The sequence below is a fragment of the Papaver somniferum genome, chromosome 1 (genome assembly GCF_003573695.1).
Source record: "Papaver somniferum cultivar HN1 chromosome 1, ASM357369v1, whole genome shotgun sequence".
Taxonomy (NCBI): Eukaryota; Viridiplantae; Streptophyta; class Magnoliopsida; order Ranunculales; family Papaveraceae; genus Papaver; species Papaver somniferum.
Genome location: NC_039358.1, coordinates 207,114,151 through 207,129,943, shown reverse-complemented (window position 1 = coordinate 207,129,943; position 15,793 = coordinate 207,114,151). Strand labels below are relative to the sequence as shown.

The 15,793-nt window shown below is 37.1% G+C and overlaps 1 protein-coding gene across 1 annotated transcript; it reads right to left on the bottom strand.

Moving 5' to 3' along the window:
• Positions 1-820: 820 nt before the first annotated feature.
• On the bottom strand, positions 821-8,815 carry LOC113314095. The gene is made up of 14 exons (XM_026562863.1): positions 8,293-8,815; positions 6,963-7,072; positions 6,435-6,497; positions 6,166-6,346; positions 5,954-6,058; positions 5,747-5,877; positions 4,991-5,573; positions 4,335-4,400; positions 4,033-4,109; positions 3,431-3,700; positions 2,587-2,926; positions 2,325-2,477; positions 1,535-2,068; positions 821-1,439 (listed from the first exon to the last, which is right to left on the bottom strand). The coding sequence occupies exons 1-14, from the start codon at positions 8,542-8,544 to the stop codon at positions 1,251-1,253; spliced, it is 3,054 nt and encodes a 1,017-aa protein (XP_026418648.1). The 5' UTR covers positions 8,545-8,815; the 3' UTR covers positions 821-1,250.
• Positions 8,816-15,793: the final 6,978 nt, after the last annotated feature.

The following is a 15,793-nucleotide window of genomic DNA, read 5'->3' as shown; positions in this document are numbered from 1 at the left end:
TGGTAGTGTGTAAAAATGATAGTCATTCCTCTTCCCTCATTTCTCTACTAATAAATGGGTCTTCCTAGTGATATGAGTTCGAAACTTGTTATCACCAATTTCCTTACCGATCAAAAATAAAAATAAGATCCTCCTAGCAAACGTCCTAATTTCTATTACTTATTTATTTAATTTATGTTACTTATTTATTTTTAAGCAAAATAATTCGTAGAGATGTAAAGTCGATTTTAGTTGCTAGTGGAAAGCACATTGTTTGTGCCCAAAATTATTTTTGGGTACAAACACAGCTATTGTTATATTTCGTGAATCCAAAATAACATTATACTTTGTGTTCCCGGTTAGTAAAGTTTGGCTCCCTTGTAAAGTGATAAAAACAACAAAAAACGTTGGAAACTCCACTTAATAACCACTTGTTTGTTGGTAACGACGAGATAATATTCCGTTCAAGATAAGTACTCCCTTCAAAGGCGATATATCCACACACAAATGTGCACAGGCATGCACCAAGAAGGAGCAGGGTGTTGTTGCCGTGAGAAAGGTGTTGTTGCCGTGAGAAAGGTGTTGTTGCCGTGAGAAAGGTGTTGGCGCGGGAGGAGCAGTTGGCCGACAGCTAGGAGTTATCCACTGATGGCATAAAGAGAGACAAGGAGAAAGTCTGTGAGTTTAGAGAGGGGCTGCCCTTTGAACTAATAAGAGAGTGCCTAAAGGAAGTGGGTCCCAGGTATCATTGCTCGTATAACTAGTGTTGTGTTTCAATCAGTTTTGTCATTGTTTGGTTGATTTTGAATAGTTACCAACAACATTTTTTTTTCTAGTGGTGTTACTTTGATATTGTAATCGTTATAGCATAAAAAATCTACCATGTTCTCTGCTGAACTATGGTTATACAAAATTTCTTCGCTTGTTTATCAAACCAAATAAAATGTCAACTTATCTAATACGTTTAAGTTTTAACTACAGAAACTAGCTCTCATTTACAGCAATAAATTACATGACACTGAACCAGCTTGGGTTTTCCAGCAGACATCGGACTGATAGTAACCCCTTTCAGATGATAGATACATGCCCTGTCTGTACAGTAGATGTATGAATCACAGGGCATAAATTCATCATAACACTGTTCCTTCTGTTATTTACTGATTAACATAAAACAATCAATAAATGTCCAAAGGACCAATTTTTTTTGGAACAAATGTTTGAACCTAACTTCATAAAACACTGAAGCATTACTGTCCTGGTAATCCAAATTCTTAGGGTTTCCTCAGGGCAGAGGCTGCTCCCATAACAACAGCAAGAACAAGCCCTAGGCCAGCACCAAGAGATGCACCAACAGCAGCAGCAGTTATTGAACTTCCTTTGCCCTGACCATCTCTAGTCGCATCTGCTGTTAATGCATGTTGTCTTGCTAATTCTATCAAAAGTCTTTCTCTAGCAACTTCCTGTAAGAAGAGAAAACATATGAGGAACTTCACAAGCAATTGACTTAATTCTAAATAACCTGGAGCACTGATGTTCCTAGCTCTACATTCTCTACCTGGAAAGAAGCCTCTTCTTGGCTGTGAAGAACCCGCTGTACAAGTTGACAAAGAGCATTTACACCCTCCACAGGCAAAACTTGGGATTTCTTTTGAAACGGCATCCGGAGAAGATTCATAGGAGCAAAAACAAGCTTCTGTGCTGCCGTTGTCACTTTTGTGTCTCCGTTATCTGATGCACCCCACGGTTGAGGAGAACTATCAGTACCAGGCAGATGATAAGGGCAGGAATTGACAACTTCTGTTGTGCTTGGGGAAGCTTGGTATGCCTGTATGACAGACCTAACTGTTTCTTTTTGCTGGTGTGCACTAACTGAGAATTTGTTTGTTACAGCAAGGACCCAAGGGACACCAAGAGATTTCGCCTCATTCAACAAAAGCGAAAGGGCTGGTGGTGAAGCACTAGATTGCTGGGACCGTGGTATCCTATGGGAGAGGTTATGTACGAGAACAACTAAATCAGTTTTACGACTAAGATCACGAATTCCCATCCACAATTCATCTCTGAAACGGGCAGCTTCCAAGTTTAACTCCTGCAGTCACCATATAATTTCCATTATCTTCCAAGTTACTTTCTTTCTCTGAATTAACTAGTGAAATAATAGTAATATTCCCTTTCACACATGTATCCCACCAAATTAAATTAGAAAATTCACTATGTCCATCGATATATGAAACTCATAGGTTCTTTACTAGTATCCAATAAACATGTCAATTGTCAATGCATGTGATCTGAAAAGGATTTAGCAATTCTACCATTCCACATATGTAAACATAAACAAGAAATACCTGCAAATTGACTCCAGAAGAATCTGAATAACACAGACCGCCCGCAATGCCTTCATCAGAATTCATTTCTAAATCCGAACTTCCAAGACTGATGGTGGCGAGTGCTCTTGTCTGATCCAATATGGCATTAAATAGAGAAGTTTTACCAGCCCCCTAGAACAACCCAAAAGTCAATAACCAACCTTTCAAACAACTATAACTATTTTTTATTTGAATATTTTTGCCAATGAAGTATTTAACATATATCTGCACAATAAAATACCTCAAGACCTACAAACTTCACTATACGAGTTCTGACGTAAACTTTCTTGGAAACAGTGGTGAAGTCACTTGTACAAAATATCACAAGGTCAGTCAGACCTTCAGGAAGAAGGCTTCCCCTCTCATGAAATGATCTGATATCATACTGCTTACTGGGACCAACAGATTCGGCATTGATAGATGGGAAATCCGGCATCAACTGATCAGTTACTATCGGATGCTTTGGAGGGCGTCTAAACGGGGCTCCAACTATGATCCGTATCTTCTGTAAATCTGGCTGTAATCCAAGATTTGATGAATAAGCTGGCATTGAAGGTAATGATTCTACCGTTGTTGAGCACCTGAATAAAACAAATACACTGTAAACTTTGTTGGAGGAAGCAGAAGAAAAACACAAAAACACAGTTAACCTACACAACAAACAAGACATGCTACTCACAATCTACTTTGAACAAACCTGCCTAGAGATTTTACCAGCTATCAACTGAGTACAAATTACTCTAAACAATCTAACCAACTAACTCTAATCAGTGTTTTGAAACAAACGAATCCTAATATATAAGAAAACAGGGTTTATAATTAAAACAAATTAACCAGCTTAATGGGTGCAAGCAAGGTTACTAAACACCGAACCGTAATTGAGGCTTCCAGTCCCCTGCAAGTGGGTTTTATTAGATCAATTATCTCATCTACCTCACAACTGACAAAAAAGCCTATGCCTAATATCCATGGATTCACTTACAATAAGGCTGGCAACTACTGATAAATTTTTGTATCTAAATTAACCTAAAATGTACTGTAATACAAAAACAAAGTGGTGAAAGGCAGAGAAGAGAGCATAATACCAGTTACCATTTACTTGAGCTTGAATTAGTGTGCAAAGATGTAATCCATGACCAACAATATCAACTTTTAAAGGTTCTCCACTCTTCCCACCAGGAATACCACTCCACCCGAGGGGAACAATGGATGTTGCAGTGTGAATCACAGGAGGATCTACAATACGTCCTAGTTCTACAGCACCGGCAAGTGTGACACCAAGCCATTGTTGTAAATGTGGTAACTGCTCAACTCCCAAGAAGGGAGAACTACCACACATGCACAAGTCATAAATTCTGTAAAATAAAAGTATAAATAAACATTATTCCTGAAAGGAGAAATACAAAGAGTATGGCTACAAAAATCACCATTTAAATCATTAAGGACCTTGTACCACCTACAATGAACGCCACTTAAGAACATCTTATCATTATAGAGACCTGACATACTCCGTTCAACTGAAATCATCCTAAAATCTACGGCAGGAATTTAGTCCTAGATAATAAATTCTGATTGATAATCTGTAGATTGAGGCTCACTTTGTTTCAGTAGAAATGAGATAGCAATTCATGTCTACATCTCGAGAAACTTATAAATTGCAACAAGTGGAACTAGTATCAGCACTCACTTCTGGAAGCGGGACCTATATGACCTCATCGAATGTGACTGCAAACGCTCCTTCAATTCTGTAATCACTGACTTCACCTGCAAATGCCTTTGCCAGAAGAAAGCAACAACGATGAGAGGGGCTACAAATTGCTTCGTTCCCAACAATAATTTGAAGTAGTCCTTATTATATAGGAAAAAGTAGCTTAGAAATGCCTTGTTTTCAATGCTACTACAAATAGAGGGATATAATGACAAGCTACAAAACATAAGAACAAGTCATAAAACCTAGAAAATATAAGAATCGCGAAAGGAAGCTCGTACCGATGTCAATTTTGAATATTCAGCATCAGATAGTGCTTCCACTGATGAGCTACCCAGGAGATAAAGCTGATACATTACAACCAGCAAGGTATTTTCATGAGTCAACAATCAGAAACAGATTCTACATGCACCAGGTGTCAGGATACTGCAAATTCTCAAGTTTAACATAGTGTAAAGAAGAGGTAACTGGCCAGGATATTCAGAGATATATCTCAGAGAGGAAGGATCTAAAGGTATCAGAGATGAAGGAAACTAAATCCAGAAGAAGCATACATGGTGCAAGGAACCGAAGGAAAGATAAATAAATTTAAATGCTAGAACTCCAGTTTAGGAGAAATAAAAGCAGCTATCACTATGTAGGTTCTGGAGATAGAAAGTTCAGATGTCTTAGGATAGCAACACGATAGGCGGTATTTAATATAAACTGGTAGAAAGTTAATGAAACATTCATCCAACTGCAAAAAACAAAATTGTAATATGCATGCTCTTGGTGGTAATATCTTATCTCAAGTATTTCTACATCCCAGGGCCTTAACTAGGAACCCATTTGTACCCAGGTAAGACAAGGTAAAACAGAATATTGGAAAACAGATATCAGAAACAAAAAAAAACACCAAAATGAGAGAAGGCAGAAATTTAGCTGATAGAAAAAATACCTGTCCAAATGGAACATATGAAGGCAGAGAAGGAATTCTGCGCCATCTTCTAGAGTTACCAATTTCAGTGTTGCTTTTTCCTACTATTTTGGCACTTTTTGTAAGATCAGATGACTCATTATCTGTAGCGGGCAATGGTTTAAGAGATACCCCATCAGATCCCTCTTGAATTTCAAGCGACTGTGGTGCAGCATCTATTTCATCTATAAGTGATGTCATGCCATTATCATTCGATGGAGATATTTCTCCTGGTAGGATATTTTTTCCTCTAAACTTATTAATTTGTTGCTTTACAGCCTCCACTGGCACAAGCTTTGAAAGTCTCCAAAAGGAATTCTGCACAGGGCCTAAACCTATCACAAGCTGCTCACCGTCATTATCTTTCAGTTTCCCTTCTCTTGGTCTTTTAATTCCTTTTTCTCCTTTTGCAAATGATGAATCAGTGCTTCCCAAATCGACAGGAAGTTCTGACGGTTGCGCATTATAGTGATGAAAATACGCAGGAGACAGTATACGGGGTATTACATCTTCAGGGATACAGTATGTCTTAAAATAATGCCTCCATCCTTTTTTGTGAACATAACTAGAAACGAGGGAAATTAAAAAAGGAGTTAAGAAGTCAACGAATTGATAAATTTGAGTATTTGACAATTATTAACTTCCAAGATATGGAATTTTTGTATTATTAACCACAAGCTATTCAATTATCATATTTATACCCCGCAAATTACACAAAAAAACATTCCAAAAACTTACTCTCTCAAAGCTGAATTTCCAACTGGGGGTTGTGAGAAAGTGATACATTTGACCTGAATCCTTTCATTTTCCTTGGATGGAGACGAAGCAGCAATAACCCTCAGAATGGCTAGAGTAGCCAGTGCTGCTACCTACTGACATAATTAATTGTTGATCTTGAATATATGGAAGGGGACTATGGGAGTTACAAGTAGTAGTTATGCTTACCGCACCACCAAGTGAATGTCCACACAAAACAAGCTTCCGGTTCTTTTTCTGTGCCAACCTGTATAACTCCAACGCCGGTATACCTTTCGCGCGAGCCAAGAATCCCTAGAGGTAACAATTTAGAGAACGAAACGTATAAGAATACAGGGGCAAGAATCAAATACCAAGCACAAAGATGTGGGCCACAGAGATCTAGCGAACCCCACACTTACCCGATGGGCGGCAGGTTTCGGTTTTGGCTTCAGCTGGTTAGCTTTAGCTTTTAGCGGCTTCATAGGTGGTTCTCCATTTTTATCTTGAGTATCTACAGGTTCTTCATCTCCTTCGATACCTTCTGTAACATCCTCATGAAATATGGCACCCTGCAGTATATTTGCATCGGCCATAATATCCCTAAGAAAATGAGGTCATAATATATTAAAAAAAGTCTCCATCAAGTCGGAAGAAGAAGAAGCAGGAAAAAGGGTTCATTCATGCTCACTTGTACTGTTTGGTGCCAATGAATGAAGCAAATAATGTGTCACCTGCTTCTGCCAATAGATACCTGCAAAGGAAGGAAACAACATAACACAAAAGAACCCCAAAATTAAGGCATCTGCAAAAGCTACAAGATATTGAATATTTTAGAATAGCCCTATATTGCAACTAACATCACTACACATCAACCTCCTGGATTAGCAGTTGACCTGTGTAATAAATTTCATGATCCTATATCAGCTACCAATTACGTGGTTGGAGGAATGTCACTTTCATAGTTCTAGAAAAAGGTAATCAGTCTGTTCAAAATCTTCACTACTAAACCAAACTATTATAAACAGTTCGATTGAAGGCCTCGAACTTTTTAATATCCCAGCCTCATAATAAAAAAAAGTTCTATTTTCACGATAGATCAATCACTTCAACTCAACGTACTTAATCGGTTAGTCCAAGAATAAAAAACAATGACACAGAAAAATTTGCCAAGTATATTCATGGTTCTAGCTATGTACAAAAAGCGACTTCAAAATACCTGTGTGAAACATGATCTAAAGAAGGTTGCACACGCTCAAGAGAAACAATTTGTCCCCCAAAATCTGCTTTGAATTTGTTTACTACTCGAACAATCTCTGCAGCTGGCTTCTGCCATAATATAAATACGTTAAAAGAAATGTTAAGCTTACAAAAAAGTAGGTCAGAAGGATGTGAGCCATCTCAATATCTATAGAGAGCTAAAAGGGATATAAGAAAAGAAAGAAAGCAAAGCATATTACTACCGTGCTTTTATATTATAACATTTTTGGAACAAGTGTTACAGCCTTTTAAGAAGGTTCATGACCTTAGTGCAGGAGTGTGAACTCTCTTTAAAAATTATCCTCCTAAGCTTAAGTTTTGCTAGTATAAGATCACATGTCTACAGCAACTGCAAATTGTAAAATCCTTCGCCATCAAATAACCTGATGAAAACCATCCACGGTTCCGTCTCTTTTGAACTACATAATACCAACACTAAGTCTATTTCTTTACAGTACACTCCTTAAACTATTTGAATCAAAAGTATCATAGAGCAACATCATAAAGTATATATCAAAACCACATGATACCATGAAATAAAAAAGTTATAATTGTTTTATAAATGTACATGGATAAAGTATTCAAAAGCGCTATTTACCATAAACTAAGACTTCTGAACAATCATGCCCAAAATACAAGATCTATGTCATGGTCAATACACGAAAATGGAAATGATTCAGTGGGATACCACTACATTCTTTATAATGCAGTATTGTCTTAAAACCTTCACAAGTAGGGACTTCCAAGCAACATCATCTAAGTTTACATCCTCTCAACCTTACTCCAGTGATATAAAACACCTCCTAACCAAAAATATCTTAAATTGTAGCATTTTCAAATTCTCTCACCGACTTGCCCTTGTAGTTCTTATATGATAAAAGGACAACAGAACAGCCATTCACTTGGCTTTACTACCCAATCAAGACCACTTTTTGTTCTAATATTATTCACCCGCAAAACAATCCTAAAATAATCCATGCCATTCTCCTAACACCCACTTTTTCACAGTTTGGTAACTCCTATAAAATCATAATTCTCCTCCTAGACCGAACAATGGTTGTAAAGCAACTGAAATGTAATGCATGATCAAAAATTCCAATGTAATGCATGATCAAAAATTCCGATTATGACCATAAAATTAATATTCCCCTTAATAACTACTGATTCTTCATCAAACTAACAATTAAGTGTGATGACTGATGTCACTAATCTAGCAATGTGACGCACTTTGACCTAATTTTATAAAAACAAAATAAAATCAGATACAGTGATTCAATTGAAACAAATACCTTGTAAACACATTCCGAAAGAACCATACAACAAAGAACATCTTGTAAATCAGAAACGGATTCAACTTTCACGGCATGACAAAGATCTTGTAACTGTTTCCTTCTTCTTTCATACTCTTCGTGAAGTTTCTTCTTCTGTTCTCTATCATTTTTCCATGGCCATGAAATCAATTGAGTCGGCCACGAAACTTTGGGAATTTTGTTTCTATGATTTCTGATCCATGATTCTACTCTGGTTTGCAGTGATTCCATCCATAAAAATGTGCAACAAAACCCTAATTTTTGAGAATTTGACAAGGGGAGGGGAAACTATGAGATGTGTGGATTTTTTTTAAAAGAGGGATAATAACAATAATAATAATGTCAGGGAAGAAGAAAGACGTATATGCGATGGTATCAGGAGTGTAAATCCGTTACGCAAAATTGATCGATTTGGACAGCAATCGGAATTTGAAAAGTGTTTTTGGGTTTTATGGGAGTCCGTTTTCGCAAGAACTGGATGTGTCCGTTTTCGCAAGAACTGGATGTGTTCTTTTTACTGGAACAGAATTTACTGAAATGAATCTACTTCTGCACTGTGTGTCCCGCGAAGAGCCCCCGCTTGGTTAGCCAACTAATAACAAGAACAAGAGGGTTATGAGAGCTCTGGCGGAGCCTGAAAAATATAGAAGGTTATTATTGGGGGGTCACACTCTAATAGAGGGCTTCACTTGGATTCTTAATGTCCAAAAAAGTGGTTATGGATATCCTAACACATATACAAAATGTCTAAATTACCCTTTAACTAGAAGTGATTTTATGTCCAGGTTTATTCCAACCGTAGAATTTTTTTTGCATGTAATTTTACGTCCAGGTTTGGATTAGTTCCAACCGTAGAAGCTCATCTTACGTCTAGGTTTCTTTGAATTCCAACCGTAGAATCCGATTTTACGTCCAGTTTTCTTTTAATTCCAACCGTATAAGTGATTTTACGTCTACGTTTGGATTATTTCCAACCGTAGTGGTGACTTTAAGTCCAGGTTTGGATTAATTCCAACCGTAGAGTTTTATTTGCATTTAGTTTTACGTCCAGGTTTGAATTAGTTCCAACCGTAGAAGCTTATTTTACGTCCAGATTCCTTTTAATTCCAACCGTAGAATTTGATTTTATGTCCAGTTTTCTTTTAATTCCAGCCGTAAAAGTGATTTTACGTCCAGGTTTGGATTATTTCCAACCGTAGAAGTGATTTTACGTTCAGGTTTGGATTATTTCCAACGGTAGAAGTTTATTTTAGGCCAGTTTTTCTTCCCACAAAAACTTTCTCCCAGAATTCACCAAGTATACAACAAAATTCATTAATTTAATTTTTATCTAATTAAATTAAATTAAACTTAACTAAATAAGGGTTGTTTAATCATTACAAAATTATTTGAGATAAGGAATTTTTGATATTACATATGGGTGACCCGTTTTTGTCCTATTAGATGATGTCTCTCTAATGGAATGTGACGTCCCAATAATAATAGCCTTCAAAATATATTCAATGGTCGACTTCTTTTTGTTTTATTTTGTTTTAATATCGGCTAGCTTAACACAACAAATATAAAATGGAGTCAAGGTTTGTGCAGCAGGAATTGGTTTACGTAAATATGAAGATTAAATTAGGGATGACTAAAATCAAGGTTAATCAATCCTTAACTTCGCCCTTCGAGGAGAGGAGACAAAGTAAAAATATCTACATTTTGTGTTGTTTAGCATTTGTTCAATATAATTTGGTTCAAGGAAAAACAACACTATGGAGGGTGTTTTTCATAGTACCTGCTCTTGCTTGTAATCTAGCTCATACCAAGATAAACTTCATTATAGGGAGAAAATCATCTAGATTATAGGTTATAGCCAATCATCTAGATTATAGGTTATAAACTTCCATGTGAAAATGCTTCTCTCTCATCTGTACGACTCTTACTCTCTCTCCTCGTCTGAATTCTTCCTTCTTCAGTCATTTTCTAGCCGTTTCCCTGTGTACTAGTGTAATACCGGCTAGTTTCCACCGAAGTTCACCGGATTTTTATGTCGGGTTCTCTGTTACTCTATGTGTTCATCATTTCTGAGTTTAATTTCTAGTTCCTACTTATTCCCCCGTGTCCTTTTCATCTACTCTTTATGGATTACACTAATCTAAATCACCTTTGCTCATGTAACTGCTTTTATACTCATGGGAAAATCACCATAGCTATTGTCGACATCACAGGAAACACAGGTATCACAGACATTTCTGATAACACAACCACCATCTTTGGCAATCACAGTTACTTCTTTGAGAATGTTAGCTCTTTGAAAGTTAAAAATACCAATCACAATACTACCAATACTATTATTAGCATACCCAAATTCTACATCAATCCTCATTTATACTACAATCATTCTAAATACAATACCCCAGCTCTATCCCTAAATTATATTTCTAATCATATGTCTGATTCTATCTACTTGGATCTCAATGTCAAATACAATATCAGTCCTGATCAATTAGAATATATACATCACCACCCGCAAATTATACATGAACAATTTAAACCAACAACATTCAAATTGACCAAACCCAAAAACCACAAATATCCTTACAAACTTCAACAATAACAAATTACCCCAGAATCCCAGATTGTTTTAACAGAAAAATCTTAACTCATCCTGAAAAGGCGAGGGTACTCAAATATACCTCAAGCTAAAACTTTTCCTACCTATAAGTCCTTTCTCCGAAAGTGATTGTATATGGACTGAGTCGAGACAATACAACTAATCGGTTCACACTTCGTGTTATCGTCTATGGATACAAGATCGAGACAATACAACAACGAAGTATGTTTACTTGATACAAAGGTTCGGACTTAACCAAACACAATAGGATTGCTTATCAAGTAAATAGGAATTGACGTTTGTGTAATTTACGTTAATTATAATAAAATAATTATTATGCGGAATATAAAAGTAAATGACACAGCAAGATTTTGTTAACGAGGAAATGACAAATGCAAAAAAAACCCGGGACCTAGTCCAGAATTGAATACTCTTAGTATTAAGCCGCTACACAAAATTACACTTAACTTCGTATAGTTGAGACCAAGTAACTAACCCTATAGTTCACCTAGTTCCGCCTGTATTCTCACGCCTCCAACTTATAAATAAGTCACGTTCTTGGAACAATCCCTTTGGTTCGTATTCCAAACAGTAAAGGAACAAGAAATTTGTTTGGTAACAACTCTATTCAACCAAGTGATATGAGTCGGACAAAGGCTCTTCCGTTTATCTTAACATAAACTCCTTCGTCGGGTCTAGATCTATTTTATGTTCAATCACCCTAAGGTAATCGGTTAAGATTAAGCCAACAACACCTTTAATCACAAGGAAACGTGTTGATGCCGATCTCCTCAATTAATCAATCAAATCTACCACAAGGATAAACCGATTATTAATTGGATCCTCTTTTACCGAAACAAGTATTGTGCACACCAAAGATTATAAAACCCAAGTCAAATCTTCAATATCTTCTTTGTCTTCAAATCTTCTTAAATCTTCAATAAAAACCTGCACACAATCACTTGAATCTCTTGTGATCAATCACGCACAGGACGGAGTCTGTTAACAATGGTTTATCACAAGATCGTCTTTAGAACTAACAACAGTCTAAAGATACCTATCGAAACTCTGAACTAGTTTGAGTGAATCTTATATCAGAAGAGAAGATTCTCAAGAATAAACAAACTAGGTGCAATCAGATTTCAACCACCGTTAGTCAATCAAATCAATCGAAAACAAAGATAAACCGCAATTATCTAGTTTCCAACCAACGGGTAGTGCTAGAGCTTCTCAATCCCAAAGAAGACTTTAAAACGAGCGGTTGTAATAGATTTCACCTAATTAGATTACTCTCCTCTCCGATAGGCAGCTACACCAGTAACAAAGACAAAAGAGGAAGTTTGTTGTTACGAAGGATTAGTTTGCTAGAAAGGCAAACTTCGTGTATTTATAGACAAGGAAGTTTGGACACCAAGGAATTACCAAAACCGAAAATATTCTCAAGATATTCATTAAAGCACAAATTCGATTTTCATAATTCTTGGAAATGCTCTGTCCAAAAATAATGATCGAAATCTCTCGGAAAATATAATTAGTAAATGCACATTACTAATTCTGGAATTTCCCTACAAAATGAAATTAATAATCTTAATTAAAAGATTCTTAACTTACTTATGTTTCGATCCTGGGATTCTCTTCCCTTAGCCGTTAAGGAATATCTTTGAACAATTATAGAAATAAACATTCTCAACACGTGTTCAAAGTTTGTCGACATCTTTACTTTGTAAGTTCTCTTTCACACTTACAACCTTGAAGCCGATTTGCCACACTTCCAAACAAGTTTAGAATTGGTTCATCTGACTTTCAAGAACTATGTGATTGATCAAACCAATATTCAATCACAATCATGGGTTTACGGTTCTACCAAAACAAGTTTCGGTTCTACCTCCATGTGAGTACTACGCATAGTCACACTAGCTTTCCAAAAGATTAGATTAACTAGGTATTAGGATCGGTTCCCCACATATATATGGTATCTAACTTATATGTGTTGCACATGTTCACATGATCGGTTCCCCTTTCTGCTGTAAACCTTGATGCACCCCATACAAGGATCGGTTCCCCTTGATGTACTGCACCCCTTACAAGGATCGGTTCCCCCTTTCCCATACTAGGATCGGTTCCCCTTCCCAATGCAGACATAATCCGATCATACCAGGGTGATTACTTAAGATTGGTTTTACTAATAAAAGTTATACCAATACAAAAGTCAAGCATTTGTGAATAGTTCTACCAAAAACACAACAAGTTGTGAGCGGTTCTACTTTATCACACATATTGGTTGTTCATAAGATATGCAATGAATAACAAAACCAATAACACCTGGAAATTTCCTTTTCGGTTCACAAAACAAGTTTATGAACTTACTTCCTTGGAACACATGTAAACATTGTTCCCTAGGATGAAATCCTCACCTCATACCCATACATAATCGCAATAGCATTCAAATGATTATGGCGATGTCTTATCTACAAAGTTTAATGTTTAAGCAATAAACCTCGTATTGTATTCCTTAATATTATGTCTATCTAGAGTTCAAATATGCTTCGCAGTTATGTTTTCAATATGCACGACTTGAAAGATACGTTAGGGAATGAAACAGTTCAAGTCAAATATCATTAACCTCAAGTGGAAGGATGATTGTTGTCGTTGTAGCTCCTTGCTTCTTCACATCTTCAAGTCTTCGCAATATTTGTAATGTCTCATATCCTAATACTTTCAAGCTAACATATACGAAGTTTAACTCTAGTACATAATCAAGCGACTCTTAACATGAGTTTTGATTCACTAAAATATGACAACCAAACTTGACATACCAACGCTTGGTGGGTTCAACCGAGCCATGCTCTAATACATCCCCTACCCAATCTAAACATCATAATCAAAATCAAAGTTTATCCCATAAGATTGCAGGATCTGAAGAATAAGGAAAACCATTCTTACTTACTTCTGATGCTGGCCAGTCTTGCTCCAAGTCCCTTGACCGACTCTGCGAGTTCGGCTCTGAGTCATGCGAATAGATGGATCAGTCATAGGCAGAATGGTGCTTAAGACTGCTGCACTTCAATAGGATTACCTCGACCCGACTCCGCCTTTCCGTCCTGATTAGCTTGCTCTGGTACCGCAGACGTTGTACCCCATCGTCAGAACCGGTCCCTGGCTGGGCTGGATTAGTGGTTAGATCGGTGGCTGGTCGTGTTTCTCTTGAAAAAATAGCTCGTCCTATCTGACCAGTTACTGGACAATGAGCATCCATCACCGGAAAATGCATTGTATCATCGTGCCGCCAGGGCCGTGCAGCCAACTGACAAACCATCAATCTCGCACTTGCAAGGAGAGCGATGGACTGAAATCCAATCATACTCAAGACAGAAACAAGAAATCGATCAGCAATAACAACAACACCCTCATGCACTTGAAAATGACCGAACTTGGGATGATATGCATACAAAATCCAGTTATCATGGTCATACCCAGACCTGCGAGGCCTAACATCAGGATAAGGAGACTTAGTAATGATAGACGCATTTATGTGTCTAATTTGTCCTCAATGTTTCGTATTGTTAGTACTCGATTTCGTACTTATTATGGTGTTTTGTGTGTTTGTAGGAATTTTTGGGAAATAAACATTTTTGGAAAATTCGGCTCGAAAAATTGCCCGGGGCACCCTTGGAGGACACGTGTTATTCGGACTCTCATCGTTGGTTAAGGGGCACCTCAGTTTATAAGGGGCACCCTAACTGGACAACTGTTATTTACACTTCACAGCCGGATAAGGGGCACCCCTTCTTCTTCATGGTTATACAGATTTTGGCGGGAAATATGGTTTTGAAAATGCAATTAACTCGTTATTCCATGTGTCGATTTTTGACGAGTTCTGTTGAGAATTTTTAGGAGGAATGGGTTGGAATAATCCTGTTTAGTCAAAACAGGATTTGTATGCGGCTTAGAAACGTAAAAAAAAAAGGGACTGTGTACGTGGACTTTGCAAAACAGAGGAGGAAGATACTCGGGATTATGCTGATGATGATATGGAAAGATTGCATGCGTTTTGAACGTATTGACCCATTCCTTGATGATCTGGGAGCATGTTTGGAGCGTGTAGACATTGATTGACAGCGTAAGAAGGCAAGAGAGGAAATAATATATCCCGAGTTTATTCTTATTTACTGCCGAATGATAGAAAGATTTCTGGAAGTAATGAGGCGATATTCTTGTACCTGTTGAGTATAAATTGGAGGCTTAGACTCAGAGAGAGGGGGATGGAGAGTTGGGGGAGAAAGTGAACACAACATAGACGAAAAATCAGAGTTTCAGAATCCTCCATTGCTTCTGCTGCACCAAGAACACGAAGAACATAAGACCCACACTGAGCAGTCTTATTTTGCTACAAATTTTGCGACACACAAGCAGCTGTCTTATTTTGCTACAGTTATTGCGACACAGTGGCAGCAGTCTTAGAGCAACAGTATCAGTGACACATACTGTGGGACGTTTTGGTTTGTAACAAATATAATTGTTACAAACCCGGTTTTAATTGTTGTTCCTCCCTTTTCATCCTTGTAAACACCTTTTTGAGCAATGAAAAATTCCTTTGAGTGTGTTTTCACCATGAGAAGCTAAATCCCACCACCGGGACAACGGAGAAAGCAACTTTTCATGATTGTGGTAAATGAATTAATTCTTTTATTGACTTTTTGCATAGATTTAATTGCTTTATGATTTCTATTAATTACTTGTTATTTTGTTAGATGCCGCATGCTTAGTTTTAATTACTTCAGATGCGTCATGCTTTTAACTTACAAATAATATTTTACGAAATCTATTTTTGACAAAGAACTAGAGTCGCAACTTCTTTTGTTTGAGCTATATTGTCTAGAAGTA

What these genes read in the sequence shown, in the direction of transcription:
- LOC113314095 (XM_026562863.1), bottom strand. Translation starts at nt 8,544, where the DNA reads ATGGAATCACTGCAAACCAGAGTAGAATCATGGATCAGAAATCATAGA. An exon ending in GACATTCACTTGGTGGTGCG is followed by an intron (nt 5,878 to 5,953) that starts GTAAGCATAACT and finishes TTATGTCAGTAG; the next exon opens with GTAGCAGCACTGGCTACTCT. An exon ending in AAGAAGAGGCTTCTTTCCAG is followed by an intron (nt 1,440 to 1,534) that starts GTAGAGAATGTA and finishes CTCTTCTTACAG; the next exon opens with GAAGTTGCTAGAGAAAGACT.